Source organism: Ceratotherium simum, chromosome 18, assembly GCF_057802395.1.
Source record: "Ceratotherium simum simum isolate JZ-2026a chromosome 18, ASM5780239v1, whole genome shotgun sequence".
Taxonomy (NCBI): domain Eukaryota; kingdom Metazoa; phylum Chordata; class Mammalia; order Perissodactyla; family Rhinocerotidae; genus Ceratotherium; species Ceratotherium simum.
In genome coordinates, this window is record NC_141917.1 from 51,033,565 (window position 1) to 51,056,531 (window position 22,967).

Sequence of the window (22,967 nt, forward strand, 5' to 3'; positions counted from 1 at the left end):
TTGTTGGAATGTGGGCAGTGGATAAAGCAACTTGAATTGACTCAGTACTAAAAGGTATAAGTTAAAGTAAAGGCTCCCATCCAGTGTAAAAATGACCCTAACCCAACTATTAGAGTACCAGCAAAGGTGGGGGAGGGAAGGGGTGTTCAAAACCATAACATTTCAAAAGACAAACTAAATTTGGCATCATAAACTCAAGATTTAAAGAAGAAATACATTAGAAATTATTAAAATTCTACCTGCATCCCTCACAAGACTTTTGAAACTTGTTTAATTTAGGATTATTCAAACATTTGGAAACAGATATTATACAAATGATATCAGAAAAAGAGCAGTGTCAAAGGCCATTATTTGCATTAATGATGTTACCAGAGGTAAACTACATTCATCAAAATTCCATCTTAACACTTGTGTCATGAAAGAACACATATCAATGACTAAACATAAGGATTAAGACTTCTTACCCCATATTTACATTGGCGGGATGTTGCTCCATACTGGAAACGGCATTGCTCATCAGCATCATACACCTGACCTGGAGCCACAGCTGGATAAAGAAAGTCACGCTTGGGAGGCTCATTATCAAGGCAAGTACCACGGCCTGAACTGTTCAACATAAAGGACCAAAGGAAATTAGGTACACTATGGACCATTTCAATCACACTTATGAAACCATGTGTCGAGCTCTTTGTTTTAATAACCTGATGCATGAAAAACAATACATTCTACCAATAAATAATCACATGGCAAAATAGAAACCTGATTAAGAGCTCCAATAGTTTTTTCCAGTACTAAGACACAAGAAAAGCACCTCAGACAACAATCAGAAAATATCATCTTGGCCTTAAAACACTGATTTAAACTAATTTCTGAAGGAATCAAAACAGAATTTCATATTGCTCTAAGTTCCTTGTTTGTTTTCAGTGAAAATATAACCACATCTGGTAGTAGAATTAAAAATATAAAATGTGGAAAATAAAAAAAAATTGTGGTTGTAATCCTTAAAGACCTAATCTATATACTTTCACCTTGGGCAGAACAATAGATTCTGTGGTAAGATATGTCCAAAGGTTCTTGAAATATTTCAATAATAAATGAGCTGAATGACAGATGAGGCCAAGATCCAAAGTTCTCCTCTCAAGTATATTAGAAGTGTTTAGTCTCTCAACAATTTCATATTTCATCTAGGGTCATCAGAGTTGGAAAAGAAAATGTTCTCCTCTCTATATAATTTCTGCTTTTCAAAGTGTGCTTGGACTCAAACATAATATTTTAATTCAGTGGAACAAATAACATAAAGATCGCCAAAAGCCAGACAGAGTACCTTGGTTTAAAGAGCTTTATACTTTGCTAAATATAATTGTTCATTTTTATTTAGTCAGTGTGCATAAAATAGGACAGATGCTTTTTTACTTTCATTTCACATGTGAGTAACTTAGAATTTTTAAAGAATTCCTATGCCAACATTTAAAAATTTTTTCCAACATTCCTGTCAATTGTGCCAGCACTTGTGTTTTTTTTTTTCCAAATCTTTTCCATCCACTTTGCCAAAGGAAAATAATTTCACAAGTAGAAGTTCTTCAACTATTATTTAGGACAGTACAAATTTTCATTTATAGATAAGTAGGAAACAGCCATGCATAGTAATGAGTTTCATGTTCACTTAAAATTTTATCATATTCTTAAAATGTAAAAGTTAATTTGCTATATAAAAATGTATATTTCACAGCAGCAAATTAATATCTTTTAAAAACTGAACCACACTATTTATAAGGCGATAGATTCAAAGACCCAAGGAACAGAATAATGTCTTCTTTACAAGCTTTTCTTTTCATTTATGCCCCTCTTGATTAAATTTTTAATCAATAAAAAATATTTAGATGGAATGTTAAATGTGGCACTAATATAGATGGATTTTACTACTGGCTATTACAATCATTTTACTTGTCACTGCTCAAGGTATCTAACTAATAGAGAACAACTTTTTTCACCCAGCTATCCGGTTTTCATGACAGAATGCTTTTCATTTCCTATACATTGTACCTTTAGAAATTGACATGTATCTCAGTAAGAAAAATTATTTCTAGATGAATTTTAAAATAACAAGTTCTTTTTATTTTATTATGTAAAATATCTTTAACCTATATGGGTATGCATATTTTAGGCAAATGTAATTCTACTAGTAAATTCAAAATTTTACATTAAGGTTAATGATAAAGAGGTCAAATGTGAAAAGTATAATGGAAGAAGATGAACCATTTTGATAATATGGAATATTAGTGAGATGATTGGCTTAGTAGTTTAATTCCATAATTTTCCTTCTAAAATATCAGTTTCATTTATATCTACAACAAAATTATAAAAGTTTTGATGAAAGGAGTTAAATATATAATAAAAATAAAATATCAAGTTAATTACCACTATAAATCAATTGGAAAAATTTAAGAACTGAAGTACTGAAGTACAGGATCCTACAGAGAAAAATATTTGCCAATAGCATAACAAAGAAAGTGTAAGATATATTCACCTAAGTGGCACCAACCCAAAATCTGTTAAAAATTAACATACACAATTACTTTTAGGAATACAGAAAAGTAACCTAATAACTTAGAGGAAGAATTATATGGACTCCAAGAAAGAGTTTAAGAATAGATACCCAGAAGAAAAAATTTTTCCTGATAGCAAACTGAAAATTGGTTTAACCAAGGAGGAAGCAAGAATAACTACTTCATTTCAAGTTCTTGTTCCCAGATATTAATGGTCTTCTAATCACGGTTTATGTTCTTTAAAAGTACCAAATCAGACAACTACTGCAAGAGCCTCCAGACAATGAAGAATGCCATATACACTGTGGTCACCTGTGGCCAAATTCTTCTGAGAAAGTTTATCCCAAAAGTGGGTTTTTGTTTCAGTTCTTTGGAAGTACCTATTGCTTTGTATTAATGCTGTCTAATTAAATATCTACACATGTCTTGTTCTCCTTTTCGAGTATATTTTTACAGAAGACTAACACCATATGAAATAAAAGTAAGCGAAAAATCATATAGATCTTTTTAAAATGAACATGTGTTTAGGAACACGGCATCAACAAAGGCCTTTTGAAATGGGTTTGGCTATATTTGTACAAATTACCAACGCTTTCAAGACAAGTGTCTTACCTACTGTTATTGGCTCTGGGAAAGCAAGTGTGGGGATATCTGCAAGGTTGACTTAAATTGTTTCTACATTTTGGATTGAAAATGTACTACATATTTTCCTCCTGGTAACCATCCTGGTATATACAGTAAAACCTTGATTAAAGTATTTGAGGGATGAGGTAGTTTTCATATTTCAATTCTTAACTGAAGATTAAGCAACATATATACTTTTTGCATGTTACTAAAATTTGCTACTTTTTTACAACTTGTAAGTAACCTAAATCTATAGATCAAAATTATTAACTATTAATTAACTCTTAGAAATAATAATTCTGGATATTTCCATGCCTCTGAGTCATCAATTACCATTATGAAATATCACAGATATAGGTATAGAAGGTAGAGGACATGGATCTGAGAGATGTATAGTTAACCCCGGAAGTGCTTTTCTTTATTTTTTTTCTTAGAAAATACCCAAGTGCTTAACCCCAATCAAACCCTGCATTTTCCCCCCAAAAAGTAACTAGTATTCTGATTTTTAAAATAATCATTTCGTTGCTTTTTTCTTTGGTAGTTTTACCTCCCAATTACTCATCTGCCCATTTTTGGACTCTACATAGAAGGAGTCATACTGTAGGTTTTCGTTTGTGACTTTATTCTTTCACTCAATATTATGAATGTGAGATACATCCATGTTCATGTGTATAACTGTAGCCTGTCCATTTATATTGTTCTTTAACATTCCATTTAAGACTATGCCACAATTATTTATCCATTCTTCTATTAATGAACATTTAGATTATTTCTAATTTCTGGAAATGGTAAATTATGCCAATATGAACATTTTTGTATAGGTCTCCTGGTAAAAATGTTTTTTCCATTCTCAAAAATATTAGATATGAGTTATTTTCCTATATTTTGTAATCGCCTCCTTTTAGCAAAATGGAAGTTATGAGTAATTTTTATTGAATCTAGGGTTCTAGCTAATTGATATAACTATACAATTCTTATGATGCTGAGTCTAGTGTTATTTCTGCTACTACTACCAAAATAATAATAGTAGTGATAGTATACATAAATCTTCTTGAATTTTCTCATCAAATTTCACTTTTAAACATACATGGTTTGTGCCTTGGTGTCTTATGTGAACTTTGCCACTCAGAAAATATAAAACTCACTTATTAATAAATGAAATGAGGAACACTGTTAGCAGTTTCTATCTATGAGATATTATTATAACTTACTATTGTTAACCACAGATATACTTGTCCAGAGCAAAACTGTATACATGAAAAGTAGAACTAGGGGCTGGCCTGGTGGCATAGCAGTTAAGTTCACACGCTCCGCTTCGGCAGCCCGGGGTTTGCAGATTTGGATCCCGGGTGCAGACCAACGCACCGCTTGTCAAGCCACGGTGTGGTGGCGACCCATATAAAGTAGAGGAAGATGGGCATGGATGTTAGCCCAGGGCCAATCTTCCTCAGCAAGAGGAGAAGGATTGGCAACGGATATTAGCTCAGGGCTAATCTTCCTCACACACACACACACAAAAAGTAGAACAATGGTTATAATCCTAGCAACATATATTTCACAACTAACAGCCCCACCCTAGTTAATATCTACAGCAATATAGACAATTATTGAATTCATAGACTCTACTTTTGTTTATGCTTCTAAGACAAGGCAAAAATATATTACTTTGAGAACACGATTTTTCCTTGATTACGAAACTGTTGGTAAGTCAGAGTATATTTACATTTCTAGAAATCCTTGCAGCATGATAGCACAGTTGTATTATATGTATTCTACTTCTAATTTAGAGAAGTCTTATTTACATAGCTCAAAAATTAGCCTTGAAAATAGGAACATGAGCCAGAGCTGAGTCTTCAACTAAAATTTACAGATAACCTATGTAAAATATGCACTCTTGGCTATTTCCAGAACACATGAGGACATACTCCTAATTGTAATTTTAGATTTATTTTTGACTTAAACAATTATACTATAAAGTATAGACCTTCAGTCTACAACACACGAGGTCAACCTAAAAAATAAATCTTACTATATAACCCTGTACATATCTTAACAGTCTCTTAACAACAACAACAAAAAGTTAACATTTAACGCCATCTCCGATTTTTTCTCCACAAAATTGTGCTAATATACCTAAATTAAGCAAAAATTAATTAGGTTGGTATCATCTATGGCAAGTCAAGTTTCTTACCCACTATGTTCTCATAAACTGCTCTATCAGTCTTCACAAAACTAACAATACATTACCTCCTAAAATGAGTTACTCTAAGTCAGATCTTTCTCTCTTGCCGTCTCTGTGACTGGGGTGCTTGAATACAACTGAACTTGAGGCTTCCAATACACAAACACTGTAGTGACAATGGTTTACTCAGTTATGTTCTCTTTTTCTCCATTTGTAATTATGATTTATTAAAGATATTTATAGGTTAGAGTGAAGTCCCCCAAATGTGTCAGATAAACGGAAGGAAGAGAAACTTGTTTTGCTAAGCTGTTTCTTGGATTCCATATTAAAACAAAGGTCACAGGTATAAAATTGTTTTCTGTCTAATAGATTATTGATATGGACCTTCAAAGATAATTCCTATAGAGGAAATGTGAGTGCCTAAGTCATCCTGTTCATCTTAGATCATTTCTTTTATGGCTCTACACTCACCTTCCTTCCTAGCTCACCTTCAACCATAACATTGCCTCTCTTTTTTCAGCTTCCATCCTTTCTGTGAAAATGGCTAGTCTGTATTTAATTTGGAACTGTAGGAAATTTTGCTATGGATCTCTGACAGTTCAAACAATTTAACAGACTTTAATTTAAATAGAGCAAGAGTTGATTCACAGAGGCCATGGAATTTTTGAAAACTATATGAAATTACTCTGTACTACCACTAAGTGGTGGAAAATATATGAAAAACGGGTCTAAATTACTTCTGGCTGCCTTCCACTGCCTGGTAAATTAGCCCATAGTCGTCAATGAGTGTGAGCCATACTACCAGGTTCATCTTTCTCTATTTTCTAAATAAATAAATAAATAAATAAATAAATAAATAAATAAATAAAGTCCCGCAGGCAGATAGGAAAGACACTACCTGCAAAGCCGTCGTCGGAAAACATCAGAAGCTGGCATAACACGTCCATTTTAACGGAAATGGGTTCTTTATTATTTAATCAGGACGGCTTCTGGGCGATTCATGAACCACTTATTGAATCACCGAGTTTAAGAAATCTGAAAAAAAATATTGGGAGTTGGTAAACACCATCTCCTGATTGATCAATAGCACCTAGTGTTTCAGAATGACACGAGAGATTTTTTACTTGACTGGCATTTAAAGGCCATGGAATTGTTTTCAGTTGAACATAGTGAATAGTGAATCTCTATAAATCATAGAAAGCTCATTGTTAAAATCCACCATCATCTTTGGCCTATACAGTCACTAAGCAGAGAAAGGTATGCATTTGTTGGCTGGGCTGCAGTTCCTAAACAATTCATCTTTCAAGATTTCTTTTTCTTGAGAAGAGAAACTAAAATAAAATGTTATGAGTCTTTTTGAGCCAACTATAAAACATAAATGTAACCTCAACCCCTGATCAAAATATCACTGCATTTTTAAAAATATCACACATAGCTGTTAAAGCAATTAAGTCCACTGCATTAATAAAAAGGAACAAAGAAATTCAAGAAAGTTACTATTATGTCTTTGTGCTCCAGTGAACTGACCTTTTTAAAGGGCCTTGTGTTTAAAAAACCTTTATTGCTTCATCAGATTACAATCAGAGTTGTTTAGTTTACTATTAAAGAGGGGAAAAAAAACCAACTTGTCCCCAAATCTCTACCCATTGTCTTTCATATCTATCTTTTACTAATGGCTTTAACTTTGAGAGCATTGCCATGAAAATGCACAACAGAAAAACTTTTATAAAATACAGGATAAATAAGCCCATTGCAACCCTGTCAACACTAATCATGCTTACACATACAAAATGCAAAGAGGCAATAAGGCTTAAATAATGCTTTCTGGATTAATTCTTTTAATTAATTCAATGAAACATTTTATTGCAACTGGTAATACTTATACATCTCTCACCAAACGAATGATGATTTCTTAACTGTATTTTATCAGCAATTAGAGATTTCCTTTTGGAGTATTTTAACATCCTTAATATGGTATCAACTAGGTAGGGTCTGGCAAGAGATCAAAACTGGTCCTTGTGTTTAGTATACAGAGATGGTGCTAGCAAATGGGCTGTGCAATAGAAACAGCATAGAGGAGACAGAAAATGGTACTTGAAAAAAACAAGAGAAAGGAAGCCTTTGAAAATGCACAGGAATACTGAGCATGTTATACAGTTTGTCTTTCTGGTGATAGGCATTAAGATTCCATTATAAAAACATGAGCCAAGTCAAGGAAGAAATTCCAGATCTGGCTTGATTTCTGGGGAAAGCAGATCTTCAACAATGTTTAAAATTTAGGTAATATGATCTCATTAAAAACATCTTGGAAAATGATATTGCTAGTGCTTTGTGTTTAAAAACTACCAAAAGATGTCAAACAAATTCACTGTGGTCTATCTTTATAGCTCTTTACCCAGTTTGGCCACTAGGCAAGTACAGTGGTATAATTATCTATTACTAAGATTAAAAATTGTTAGGCTATAGTATGGCTATTCAGAAGAACTACCTTCTGAAATAAATTTATAGTTCCTTCAACTTCATTATTACATTAATTAATCAAAAAGAGCCCATTTTAAACATTTATCTTTTGATCTTGAGCAAAGTAGTGTGCTATGTAATTTAAAATCTCTTGTTTGAGGCTTTTTAAAAAATATGTAATTATAAGTTCTCAGAATATGATCTGGCTATTACCAGATAGGAACTAAAACTTTAATGAATAATGTTACCCTATATAACCTATCTGAATTTTTAAAATTTTACACTATAATGTTAATTTTTAAAAAGAAATTCTGTTGCTCACCTGTGCTTTACGTATGACTCACTTTTTCACAGAGTATTAATCTCTCCACCCCAAGAAAAAAATGGTACAAAATAGTTGAAGATAATTATACAGCAATAAAGCGTAAAACCTTGATATTTTTAAAAATAATAATATTTACCACTTAATGAATGTCTATCAAGTGTTTTATACACATTATAGCATTATACATAATTACACACATAACAACCTAAACTCATTTAACAAATGAGGTCACTGAAGAGTTTGAAGGATAAGTAACATACCCAAGGTCACACAGTTAGAAAGTGAGACTTAAGTCTATCAGTTTCCAAAGTCCAATCCTGAAGCCCCATGCAGGTGACATGTGGAAGAACATCTGCTTTCCTAAACATAGTTATACCTGAGCTAACTTACATTCTTCACATTTAAATAACTAGACTCTTGGAATTACATTAAAGGACCAGCAAAGAAGCTCCCAAACTGTAGAAAAGATGAGTCACTTAATAAATTTTCAAAGACAAATTTTCATTTTCTCATCTTCATTTCCTGGGTGTTTGGATTTTTTTGTTGTTGTTGTTACTATTAGATACTTTGGCATTCCTATAGAACTCAGTTTTTTCACCAACAAAATGAAATATATAATCATTGAATTAAAGTTCGGTTTATTAAATTATGTAATGTTTAGTAGTGTCAGTTTCTGACACTGTTTCCCATTCAATGAACATTTCTAACACTCACATCATCAACCCCACTTATATACTTGCTCCAGTTCCTCTAATCTATTCAGTAAGTTCTGTTGGAGTATGAAGGAAAAAATTTGCCACAATGATATATGAAAGTGTTTTGAGAACAGCCTAAAATATCACTGGGTTCTATAAAAGTTACTCACTATGCAAAGTTCAAAGCACTACATATTAGGCTTCTATCAGTGGCTTACTTCTGGAGCAATTCATCATCACTCTCCAGAGATTACTTACTCTAGAAAGCTGGTGATATAGTCTCGACTGCAGGCAGACCAGGAAAAAGGATTGGTATTTGCAGTAATGTGAGCTGCCATAAGTTTTGCTGCTTCGTGACCTTTCGTCCCACAAGAATTTCCAATTCCATCATGGTTCATACCAAAACTGTTTTAACAAGGAAGAAACATAAGAAACATAAAAGAAAGAAATAAGAGAAAAATAAAACAGCCCCCCATTACGTCCTTTATTTCCTTATTTGATCATTTATTAGCCTTATCAATATATGCCTTCCATCAAGATAGACTAGATCCTGTAAGGAAATATAGGATTAAAGTTAAACAGACTAAGGAATAATTCAGTGATACAATATATTTCTAAATCTCTTTAAATTTATTATATATTCTCAAATGTTCTCTCATATGATACAATCTCTCCTTGAGCAGATAGAGAATATATATTAATTCTCACTTTATAGATGAGAAAAACTGAGATTTAATAAAGATAAATGACCTGTTAAAGATCATACAGTTAGTAAGTGTTGAAATTATTAGTAGATCCTGCCTTTAACATGCTGGAGTACATGCTACTCACTACGCTGAATCCAAAAGGGAATTATAAAAAGATAGTCATGATCTATTGAGTTCTAGTTTATGGGCCAAACACACAGAAGTCCTTTTTCTTATTAATATGGATAAAGGATAATTAAATACATATGTAATTTATGTTTGTGTGTGTGCATGTGTGTTTTCAAAACACCTTTTGAAAAATCTCGATACATTTAAGGATTATGGATATAGAGATTTTCTTTACCATGGCCTCCCTTCATTTTTCAAAGCTTTTCTTTGTCATTTATTTCCTGCATCCTATATCCACGCTTACTGCTCTCAACATGATCTAAAAATATATCTTAATGATAAATCATAAGATTTTTCTGTAAAAAATATACCCACTGCATATGAATAAATTATAACCTTTCTGCACAAGTAGCCAGAAGTTTAGGTTGAATATTACTAAAAAAATAAAGGTATGCCTTCATTGCAACATTCTAATAAATGCACCATGATAAGCATTCAAGGAAAAAAGTAATTTATGTGACAAGAATATAAACTAGATGAGGATAGTTGCTGGAGAAAACTTTGGAAAGGTAGTTGAGAATAGAAAATTACAAGATAATAAATGAAAGTAAATATTAACACTTTTGGACGTGTAGAGACATTGAAGATTTGTGAGTAAGAGCAACTGAAGATTTCTGAGTAAGAGAATACAGAATTGTTCTGTATTTTAGATTGGTCATTATAGTAATTCTATGGTGGAGACATCAAAGTGGGAAGAGAATGGAGCCAGAGAGAGCAGTTGGAAAATCATTACCAATTGAGAAAGGATGTTGGTCTGAACTAGGGAACTGGATAGAGAGGTGGGACTAGGTTTGAGACATGTTTAGGAAGCTGAATGCATTTGCCTTCATAACTACAATAGAAAAGAGCTACAATGAAGCCATATAATATGTTCATATATGGGGGCAGGGAGGAGGAACTAGTAATTCAGATGGAGTGACTAATATAAGCAAAAGAAGAGAAGTGTATGAGAGTATCCAGAGCCCTAAATTAAAACACCAACTAAGGAGCCGGCCTGGTGGAGTAGTGGTTAAGTTTGCACGCTCCGCTGTGGCGTCCTGGGGTTTGCAGGTTTGGATCCTGGGCACGGACCTGCACACCGGTCATCAAGCCATGCTGCGGCAGTGTCCCACATGAAAAATAGAGAAAGACTGGCACAGATGTTAGCTCAGCAACAATCTTCCTTGGGCAAAAACAGGAGGATTGGTAACAGATGCTAGCTCAGGGTCAATCCTCCTCACCAAAAATAAAAATACCAAATAACCTTCCAAGAACACAAGTATTTAGTTTTCTTGTTTGACATCAACACACTGGAGTCAACCTCTTTGAATGGTCTTCTAGGAACATGAAGGTGGACTCTATAGTTGGTTGAATTAGACATATATTCTGTCAAAACAATCAGCTGCAAATTTACATTAAAAGCTCCTTACTGTAAACTTGTAATTCAATAAACTTAATATTCTATATTTCTCTCAAAGGTTGATGCTACTGTGTGAATAATACTATGATTCTTTTCAAACGATGATAGCTTTAAAAATCTTATTTCCTTTTGGCAGTGGTCTTAGACATAGCCCAGAGTCATGTCAAGATAGGAGTAGGCATGCACAGATGGCTTTAAATCATTTTCAAGATCCCCACCTTCCTTGTATATTCTTTTCTAAAAAAAGTCAAGCTTCTCCTTTTGAAATCATATTTCTCCCACCTTAAAAAAGAGAAACTTATCTATCACCCATAGATAATTTTACAATAGTTCAGTGTGTTGGGGTATAAAAACACGGATGTCAAGAAAAGAGACAATTGAAAACGTGTTATCAGTGTTGAGGAAGAATTTAATAATTGAATAACAAATCATGTAGTTTCTTACTTTCATCAAATTTACAGGAGGATATAATCAAATTAACAGCTGATGAGTGGTTAAAAATATTTTTTGATGATAGATCACCATGGTTATGTTTTGACAAATAATTCAAAAGGAGTTCAAAGATTGAGTGATTTTTCTGTAATAAACTCCTTTCATCTCAAATACTTACTCATGTGAACAAATTTTCTCAGCATTCACATCTATAGAAACAAAACAAAGAAATCAAACTGATGCTGATGTCCTGCCTCATTCTAGCAACACAGAGATATATGCAGTAATTGAAAAAATACATCCAATTAAAGATACATCTTCTAAGAAAAACTTTGCTTTTATATTTATTTATTAAAATTCATAATATGTATATGCTTTGATAAAATAATGATCGATCTCTGGATCAATCATTAACTAATAATGATTGTAATGTAATAAACATATAATCCAGAAAAAAAATTTTTTGTTATGATCACAGGAAATATTTTAAATGTAATTGCAATTTACATATATTTTTGTTATAGAGATATTTGATTTAATTAAAAATACTTTTAAGCATCAAAATATATTTTTAAAATATACTAAGAAATATTAAAATATACATTAGGATAATATTCTAGGAGGGAAAGGAGGATTAAACATACCGAGTTAAAAGAGGGAAAAAATGATGTAAATTTTGATTATAAAAGAACATGTTTGTGTCTTTTTTAAATGCATAATGATAGTTACCAGACTGCAATGGCATTTAGATTCAGGTGAATATACTTAAAAGTGGTATATAACAATTTTATTTTTTATGTGCTAATATTTACAGTATTCCAGGAATTCTATCTTTTGCAACTACTTAGACATAAAAATAAAAAATTTTAGACATAAATGGAAAAATACACAATAGGGTATATAGTTTTAAAAAATTCTTTCAGAAGTATATGAGAGAAAAGACTTTTTTTGCTGAGCTAACAGCTGTTGCCAATCTTCATTTTTTTCTTTCCTTCCCCAAAGCCCCAGTACATAGTTGTATATTCCAGTTGTAAGCCTTTCTAGTTCTTCTATGTGAGCCGCCACCACAGCATGGCTACTGACAGACGAGTGGTGTGGTTCCACGCCTGGGAACCAAACCCAGGATGCTGAAGCAGAGCGCACCAAACTTTAACCACTAGGCCATCAAGGCTGGCTCAAAAGAAAAGATTTGAAAACTAATGAATTCAAGTATATGAAAGATGAAATCTTAAGTTCCATTTCTACTCATAATCTTTACATTTTAGGTGTCAGATGCAGATAGTTGTCTTAAGGATTTAGGTTTCGGTTGTCTCAGAGAATGTATACTATTGTAGCTTATATTTCAAACATAAGAAATCCCAGAAATGACCTGACCAACGTCAAATAGTTCACTGACAGTGACACAAAGTGAAATGGGAGTTTACAATTGCCATTCATGACATCAGCGTCAAAAGATCCCTCTAATAGGTTGATCAGGCTGGAGTATAAAATATATACATATTTTTAAAGATAGATTCTCTCCTGAGGAAACTCTATCAATGAAGAGTTTGGCAAAAGAAGTAAAACTCATTGGTGATCAGAGAGAATAAATAAGAGTCCACTTTAAAACCATCACACTGGCAAAAATTAGAATGTTACCTAGGACTAAGTGTTGGCAGTGGTGTAGAGAAACAGGGATCTTAGTGCATAACAGTAGTAGTGTGGTCAGGGCAGCTGTTACAGAGAGCAATTCAGCAGTATTTAGTCAAATTAAATAGGCAGATACATTATGACCCAGCAATCCTATTCTTGGATATATATCCCATAAATATTCCCAAAGGGAACATGTCTGAAGATGTTCATGACAGAATTACTTATGATAGCAAGGAGTTGAAGACAATCTAGGTGTCTGTCACTGGGGAATAGATGAGTAAACTTTGGCAGATGCATGTTATGGAATATTAAGCAGAAGTTGGAAACAGCAAACATGATAGATGTCAACACATAAATACGGGTGGATCTTAAAAACAGTGAAAAAATTAAGAAAAAGAACAAGGTCTACAGCACTATATCATATATGTAAACAAAACTTACATGCACACCCTCAAATAACAAAGAAAGGCCAAGGAATCGTTCCAGATTAAAGATTAAAGAGATATAACTAAATGCAATGCAAATGGATTGAGGGGGGCAGGTTGCAAAGGACGTTGCTGGGACAATTGATGAAATTTAAATATGATTGTATATTAGATAATAGTAGTGTATCAATGTTAAATTTTCTAATTTGATAACTGTACTATGGTTATATAAGAGATTATCTATTTTTCTTAGGAAACGGATGTTGAAATATTTAAGGATAAGGGACATATCCACAACTATCTCTCAAATAGTTACCAAAAAAATACATGTACATATACAGAAAGAGAAAGAAAGCAAATGTTGAAAATTTTAACAATTTTTGAATCTGAGTGAGGGGCACATGGGAAATCTTTCTACTATACAATTTTTCTGTAAGTTTGAAATCAATTCAAACTCAGAAAGTTAAAAAGTGAACACACATATATACAAACAACCTGTAATATTTTACAAGGATGCATACAGATTCAAATAAATATATCAAATTTATAAGAGTACCTATCTATGGGTGGGAAGAAATGGGAGTAAGGAATGGGAACATAGAAATAAGGACAGATATATATATATTAAACAAGAAGGGTCCTTACTGGGACTGATAATGATGTTGTACCAAGAACTAGGGAGAGATAGATAGATACATAGACAGATAGATAGATAGATAGACAGTCAGACAGATAAATGTAAAATAATCTCAACTCTCCATTCTCGAGTTTCAAAAACAATAATTAAGAAAAAAAAGAGAAAGAAGAACAAGAACAAAAGAGAGTTTGGTGAACCTGGGGCCCATCCCGATGAGTGAACAGTGGTAATAAGATAATACTTCCATGGTTGATTTTGCATGTTTAATGAAACATTTCAGATTATAAGAAGATAATGATTCCTAATGAGGGTTTTAGGAACAGAGAGAGAGAGAGGTTGGGAGAGGCAGTCTTCCTTGGGCTTTGTGTGATTACCCATACTTTGCTGCATCTGTCAAGTCTGCAAATCTTGCTCTTTACCCAGGCCATTTCTCAGGATAACTTTGAGAAACGAGGTAACATCTCCCCTGGACAAAGAGCAGGTTTACTTACTACTTGCTATAAAAGTGGTAGATTTCCCAAGCTCAATGTTTCTCAGTTTTGAAGCAAACCTACTGCATGTGCAGCATTCATCTGGGCCATATTGTGTTGCCCCTATGGGATTTGAGGCCACAGGAACCAAAACAAATATGCTGATATTTATGTTGCTTGTTGTGCTCTAAGTAATAAAATCCTTTGTCTCTGACCCAGGAATCTCATGTCTTTTGCTAGCATCCATGCAATAGTAGTAGGTTAACTTATTAGTGTATTAGTAGTGTAAAATCAAATCTCAAACCCAATGAGAGAGGAGTTTGTAGTTGATTAGGATAACATACCCAATTATGGAAAGTTAAGTAATCGTGAAAGCAAAGTACTTCAAATTAGTCTTAATTTTTCAGAAAATGAAGCCCAAATTCTCAGTAATATCTGTTAAAACAAAGTATGCTTTTTGTTTTGTTTCCTTCCCAGGAAATAAATTGTATATTGAAGATTTTCAACTAAACCTCCCAGTAGATACATGACCAGAAACTCCCTTTCTCATATTTTACTATTTCTGTTCCTACCCCAAAAGTTTAAAGGACACTTCTTATTTCTACATTGTTGAGTAAAAAGTATTCCCTCTTTTCCTCTGAAATATCATGCAAAAGCAATATGAAAAAAAAAAAAAAGACAAAATGTGCATTTAATGAAAAGCAGGAAACTTGTAAAACCATAAGCCACAATATCATAATGTATGTGGAAGGATGACTGAATACAGGAAATTCAAAGAGGAATGCAGACAGACACAGAGAGAGAACAACAACAACTGATGATCTAAGCTAAAATGAGCATAGTATGTTTCTCCAAAGTTAAGTGCAACAATCTGAGGGGCAAACCCAACAATACCTTCTTATGAACAATTGGAATAAGAGTGCAAACTGTTGGAATATACACCCTTGTTCTAGCTGTCAGGAGAAGAGTAAACTGGGCTAACTTGTGTGAGAGTCATGCAAACCACATTTGTAGGAAGCAGTCTGTCGGTGAGGAAAGGTGAAAGAGAGATTCTACCTTGCTAACAGTTCCATAAAGAAATAAAGGGTTAAAGAACTTGAATCATATACAATACTGTATATCACTAATAAATTCTGCTGAAAAAGTAGCTCTGGCCCCTACACAACATAAATCTTTCTACAAATAGTTCATCCAGAAAAATCAAACTCATTCAAAAATGTGTAACTCAAAAGGAACAAAAAGTGGATCTACAAATATATTAAATACATTTTTTAAAGAGAACAGAAAAATACAAATAGAAGATGAAAGACATGGCAGAAAAAAAAAATGTTGCTACAGGAAAAATAAAAATTGGATACACATGAATTCAAACAAACTTAACGAAGCCAACATTTTATAAAAACAAGAATTTAACGCAGAGATACAAGTGATCAGGGAAGATATGGCAAGACAAGAGATAAAAACATGAACTGTCAGAATAAATAAGTAGGGGAAAAAATAAAACCATCACAGAAAAAAGGCCATGCTGAGGTAGCAAAAAAACAATTAGAGGGGCTAGCCCCACAGCCTCGTGGTTGAGTTCAGCGTGCTCTGCTTCAGTGGCCCAGGTTCAGTTCTCAGGTGCGGACCTACACCACTCATCGGCAGCCATGCTGTGGCGGCGACCCACATACAAAAAATAGAGGAAGACTGGCACAGATGTTAGCTCAGGGTGAATCTTCCTTAAGCAAAAAGAGGAAGATTGGCAACAGATGTTAGCTCAGGGCAAATCTTCCTCACAAAAAAAAAATTGGGCAACTCCTGAAAACATTTCTCACCAGAATGAAAAAAGCAAGCAAAATGAAAATAGACAAAGAGTTTAAAAGAATCAAAGTGAAGGAACCTAACATACGTATCACAGTTGTCCCCAAAGAAAAGAACCAAAATAATAAAACAGAAAGAAAAACTATAAAAATATGCAAGAAAACTTTTGAGAAATAAAAATAGCTAAAATCTGATCAAAAGTGAACTATTTTATGTCCTAGGAAAAACTGACACAGAATAATTCACACAGAGCCACATCCAAGTTAACTTACTGGACTTCAAAACTAAGATATAATTTGGGCAATCAGGGCAAAAGAACAAATTGTCTATAAAGGTAAAACAACCAAATTAGCCTCAGATTTCTCCATGGTGACACTTAATACCAGTACACTATGGAGTAATGCCTAGCAAGAATCTTGCATCTAGCCAAACTGAGTGTAAAAATAATTTTGAACAAGAACTCAAGGAATAGAGGTCTCATGAATCATTCTTAGAAAAACTGCTACAAGATAAACTTCATACCTAAGAGAGAATAAAACATATTTACATTTTAAAGAATAACTATAAGCAAACATCCATGTTATCCCTATCAAATTTAAGAAATAGAACATTTTCAGAATAATAAAAGCTTGCCTCTCATGTTCACTTTCGTAATCATATTCTTCTTCCTCCTCTGAGAGAGAACCACTACCCTGACTTCTGTGGTAATCATCCCCTATGCATCTCTAAACAATATATGTTAATGTTGCCTGGTTTGGAAATTCACAGAAGTAGAATCACACTGTATATATATATTTTTTAATAACTTGCTTCTTTCTTTCAACAATTTGTTAAAGGCGGTCATCTCTGCTGAGCTGTCTAGCTGTACATCATTCATTTTCACTGCTGTATAGATTTCCATTATAAATATATAATTTAATTATCCATTCTGTGATGATGAATTTGGTATGGTTCCTAGTATGGTGCTACTATGGACAATGCTGCTATGAGCATTCTTGAACACATCTCCTAGTCATATATGTAAGATTCTCTAGAACAGTTTCTTAAACTTTTGGTCTCAGGATCCTTTATACTCTTAAAAATACTGAGGAAACCAAAGACCTTTTGTTTGTGAGGTTGAATGTAGTGATATTTATCATATTAAAAATTAAAACTGAGAAATTTAAAAGACAGTTATTAATTCAATTTAAGTAATAATAAACCCAGTATATAGTAATATAAATAACCATTTCAATTAAAAACATCTTCCAAAACAAAAGAATTTCACTGAGAAGAATAGCATTGTTTAATCGCATTTTTGCTAATATCTTTAGTGTCTGGCTTACTAGAAGACAGCTGGATTTTCATATCTGCTTCTTCATTCAGTCTGCTGTAGTATTTTGTTTGTTTTAAGTATATGATGAAAATTTGGCCTTATACTAGTATGTAGTTAGAAATGGGAAGAGTATTTTAATAGCCCTATCGGATAATTGCAGATTTTTTTTTGATACTACAATAAAACTTTACAACTAGTAATTTTGTAGAGGTTAGTTGCAATGTGAATTCTGAAACAATATCTATGATCTTTCTGTATTGTTTCATAACATCACCAATCTCATCAAAAGTCTTTAAGTATTAGGAAGCTGTCAATCTCATAATGACAGATATAACTTTTCCTAAATTATTATTATTATTTTTTTTTTTTGGTGAGGAAGACCGGCCCTGAGCTAACATCTGTTGCCAATCCTCCTCCTTTTTTTTCCCTTTTTCTCCCCAAAGCCCCAGTAGATAGTTGTATATCATAGCTGCACAGCCTTCTAGTTGCTGTATGTGGGACGCCACCTGAGCATGGCCTGACAAGCGGTGCGTTGGTGCGCGCCCGGGATCCGAACCTGGGCCACCAGTAGTGGAGCGCGTACACTTAACCGCTAAGCCACAGGGCCGGCCCCTCCTAAATTCTAATTTTTACTCAAAAGCTCAAATTTTATCATCGGCAATAAAGAGTGTCAGTTGTTCTCCTTGAATACACGCACATTTGTTCATTTTTCTAGTGAATTTCTGCCAATTGCCCATATTTTCTCAGTCATTCTTGCAAATAAAAATTGTGTTCCAGGAAAAAAGCAGCTAGTTCATCTCAAACAATTGCACAAGTGCTTTCCTTGCGACAACCATCATACTAAGATATGGAGCAAAAAGAGCTTTACATACTTCCATTTTGTCACACAGAATATTTTTTAAAAGGCATGTACTTAAGGGTCATGATTTAATAAAATTAATTTTTCTGCTTCATCAAAGACATTCTTCAGTGAAACTGGCATGGCAGTGACAAATACATTGACTACTAGTATGGTTGCCTTGATTCATGCTAAGATATCAACACTTATAATCACCCTTGGTTTTGCAGAACCAATGTAAACATCAGCACAGTTATTAAAAAAAAGGCAAGTTTTGGTATTATTATGAAAATAGTTTCAACTGGAAAGTGCTTCAGGAATCCCAGGGGTCCATGGAGCACAATTTGAGAATCACTGCTCTAGGATATATGTAGCAAATAAATTATTGGGTCATGAGTTATATAAATTTCAACTTCACTAGATAATGCCAAACAGCTTTTCAAAGCAGTTGCACCAATTTACATTCTCACCTGTAGTGTATAAGAATTCCAGTTGCACCACAACTTCACCAATATTTGGTATTGTCAAACTTGTAAATTTGTGCTAATCGTAGTGGATGTAATTTGCATTTTCCTGATTATTAATTAGGTTGAATATCTTTTTATATGCTTATGTACCATTTGGATTTCTTCTTTTGTAAAATGTTCAAGTACTTTGTATATTTAATTTGTAGGCATTCCTTATATCAGCTGCATGTCAGCTGCAGATATGTTTTCCTACAGTGGGTCCTGTCTTGTCATTTATGATGCCATTCAATTAAATTTCTAATTTTAATGTGGTCAAATTGATCAATTACATACTTCATGGTTAGTGTTCTCTATGTCCTGTTTTTTAAAAAATCCTCCTTTATCCTAATAGCATGACGATTTACTTCTCTATTTTGTTCTAAAACCTGTAATAGTTTGATTTCCACATTTAGGTATTGTTGGATCCACTTAGAGCTATACACAAGACTTCCACGATATTAACAATTTCCTGACTGAATTTCTATCTAAGCTCTGCAGCCAGACTAAACTATTAAAGTTCTCACAATGTGAATTGGGTTCAATGCGCTTAATTAGTTAACATAATTTGCTTTAAATAGACCCCTGTTGGTTATACAGCAGAGAGTATTGGGAACTAGACCAATTTAGGATAAAAAAGCTTATGCCTATAGCATAGGAACACATAGTTGCTTTATTTGAGTTACTTTATTAGAGTATTACTTTATTTATGGTTTTGTGTGCTTTTGTTAAGAACTATTGATGCTTACGCATTGTGCTCCAAGCAAAAATACAAGGTCAAGGTCGAAGGGATAGACAAGACAGTAGCTGTGGAGTGTTGCTTAAAAGGTAAAAGATGATGCAATTAGGTTTTCTTTTGTAAGGTTTGATCAAAACTTTTAGTAGTTTAATTTCTGTAAGAAAAATAATCCTGAAACAATGAATTTGAAACTCTGGTTGCTAATCAGTTTTTTTTCATGTGCAAACAATATTTTTAAACACAATTTTAAATAACATAGGATCTTAAGAACTGCAACTATGCCATTAGAGAAAAAAAAAAAGGCACTCTATTCATTTGGCCTGATTTCATTACCCACTCTATTGAGCAGGGTTTCTCTTCTCTGAGGCACAACTCTCCCTGGATGGCTCTCTCACTAAAGTGCAAGCTAGGTTCTAGACTTCACCCCAAATGAGGGCAGGTGTTCATTCAGTGCATGGGGAAACACTCAGGAACCATGCAAAAAGCCTGTTAACCTAGCAATGCCATTTTAATAAAAAGGTTAATTAAAATCCTATCAGATATTTTTTATAGAAACGGATACTAAGATCCCAAAATTAATATAGGAAAGTAAAGGGTCAGAAAGAGCCAAGATGATTTTGAAGAAGGAAGGGAGAACTTCAATATCTGTTATAAAACTATGGTAATTAAAACAACATGATATTGGCACAGGGAACCTTTGAAAATAACAACAATAAAAGCCCCAAAACAAATATGGGACAATATTAACATTTGTTAAATCTGAATGGTATGCACATGGATGTCTGTTATAACACACACACATACACACACATGCAAAATATTTCAAAGTAAAACATTAAAAAGAAAATGTCTATATAATTAATTACATGTATCTGAATATATAAAGAATACTTTGTTCTAAAACTTAGCAAGTAAATTTTCTCTGAGACAAATTACAGAAGATAGCCAACTTGGCTTTGTAAGTTGACTTAGTTTTAAAGTTTTAAAGCTGATTTTTGGGAACTTGAAACATTTTACTCCAGAAATAATGGTATAAATTATTACTGTATGTCCAGGATAGCCCACATCAGCCTATTTTACAGACAAAATCTGTGCCTCTGAAATGAAAAATAGTATATGACAACACTGTTGGAATTAACAATTAAACAAAATGGAATACATTTTAATTTTTTCTGTAGAATTAATAGTACTTGAAGAAAAGCAGGCTTACTAAAGGAAAAGATAAGTCAAAGTTATTGAAGAAGTTCTAAAAGGGACTTCTAAGTATTATAATTATAAAGTTCTACAGGTAAATGGTTCTGGTTCTACTAAGTCTAAATTTTAAAATCTATGTTTTCTAATTTTCCTTCATAAAGCTATACTATAAACATTACATAACCCAAGCCCAGCAGTTTTGTTTTTTGTTTTGACCCATGAATGAGAGTAGGTTAGAAGATGTTCTTGAAGTAATTGATCAGTTGGAAAACTGATTAAGAGTAGGAATAGAGAAAAGTGAATAAAAAAGATGTGTTCCTTCAGGAAAGGAGCTTTGTTTTCATCCTCACTGTATCCACAATACACTCCATGTTAGGCAAATACAGTAAGTGCTCAGTAATTCTCTGGAATCAAATAAATTGTGCATCAGAGAGAGACTACCTATTGATCAACTGTAAACCATGAGAGACAGAGGTTGGGAAGTATCATATATGTATACCTCCCTTAATGTTGAATAATGTAATAAAAATATATAATATCACATAAAAAGTAATAAAAGGGGTAAGGGGGAGAGTTGGGTCATAATAAGTGGCATCGCCAGTCAGAGACAAGATGGTTGTTATATAAGGATAGAGAGAGTGTGCAATAAAGGTTATTCATTAAACTAAGCTTCTGTACCTCAAGAGAGTCTATCATATGCATCAATCTATTGACACACATGCTTTTCTCAAATATTTTTCTATAGTAAATTAGATAGTTTTTGATGCAAATGAAATTTTTTCCTTTGAATCTATATTTAAGGAAACAAAATTTCCATATATGTGGTAAATATATATATATACAGAGAGAGAGAGATAAGAAAATTTCTATCTTTTTTTTTTTTAGGATATATAAGAGGCAGTTTATTTGTGATTATACTTTACATTATTTCACCATATATTATATGACCATTTAACATTGCAAAAGTAATATATTTTGTAAAACAAAATAATAGCTTATTCTTGATTTTAATACACAATTCTTATTGGTTCTTTTGGAAGATTTGTAAGAATGAAAAAAGAGTAAACAGACTACTGAGTATAAATTTAACATGCATTTAGTCTAGACTTCTTTTTAAAATCATAACAGATGTTTTCAAACTAAATAGAAGATCTGTATAGCTAAGGAAAATCTTAAAATGCTTAATTCAATTTTTGTATCTAAGTAATCTTAATTTTACCATGTTGCTAACATATCAACATCGTTTTTGTTAGATAATCATGGTACTTTAAACTCTGTCTTTTTGTTAAAGAATCACTAGTATATAGAGCATGTACTTGTAAATTCGGCCACTAAAGGAAAAACTATATAGATGATCACTCAGTTTCTCAAAAAAACACATATACAATTACAGAATTAAAAACCAGTCTCCTAATGTTTTTTAATATGATTAAAATTCTCCTTAAAAAGTAATTCCAACAAGTGATGAGACAATTACAGTCTAAATTGTAACAACTATAAAATCTCAAAACTATTGTAGTTTTGTAATGCTTCCCATTGTAGCAGAAAAATACAAGGGAATAAAAGAACATCTTTCTTTAGAATTATCTTCCATTTGTAATCTCTTTGATCTGTTCCTATTAATAACTGATCTTGGCTATGAATCACTTGTTATAATAAAGCAAAGACGAAATTTAAGGGATGTGTTCAGAGCCTTCTATACCCACATCTGGCAAATATTTTTAGATTTAATAGTTACCCAATAGGATGGTTATTACAATTTCCTCATGTGTTTTCTAAAACAGAGTTTGGAACTCAATTCTACTTTTGGACTTTATATACAATTTACTGAACTAAGTGAATTCAAGATTCTGAACTTCTTTAGGAAGATATT

At 32.8% G+C, this 22,967-nt stretch overlaps 1 protein-coding gene across 5 annotated transcripts in view; it reads right to left on the reverse strand.

Moving 5' to 3' along the window:
* Positions 1-22,967, reverse strand: part of ADAMTS6 (ADAM metallopeptidase with thrombospondin type 1 motif 6) — a 336,164-nt gene that overhangs the window by 142,771 nt on the left and 170,426 nt on the right. For 4 of the 5 annotated variants that reach the window (XR_015555122.1, XM_087443329.1, XM_087443331.1 and 1 more), the window contains exons 9-10: positions 9,091-9,237; positions 465-606 (exon numbers count right to left, since the gene is read on the reverse strand). Coding sequence is in view for 4 of the 5 variants with exons in the window: in XM_087443329.1 (XP_087299455.1) it covers positions 465-606; positions 9,091-9,237 (289 nt within the window). In the remaining variant the exon portion in view is untranslated. The remainder of the gene's footprint in view (positions 1-464; positions 607-9,090; positions 9,238-22,967) is intronic. The other variant, XM_087443330.1, reaches the window with a different exon arrangement.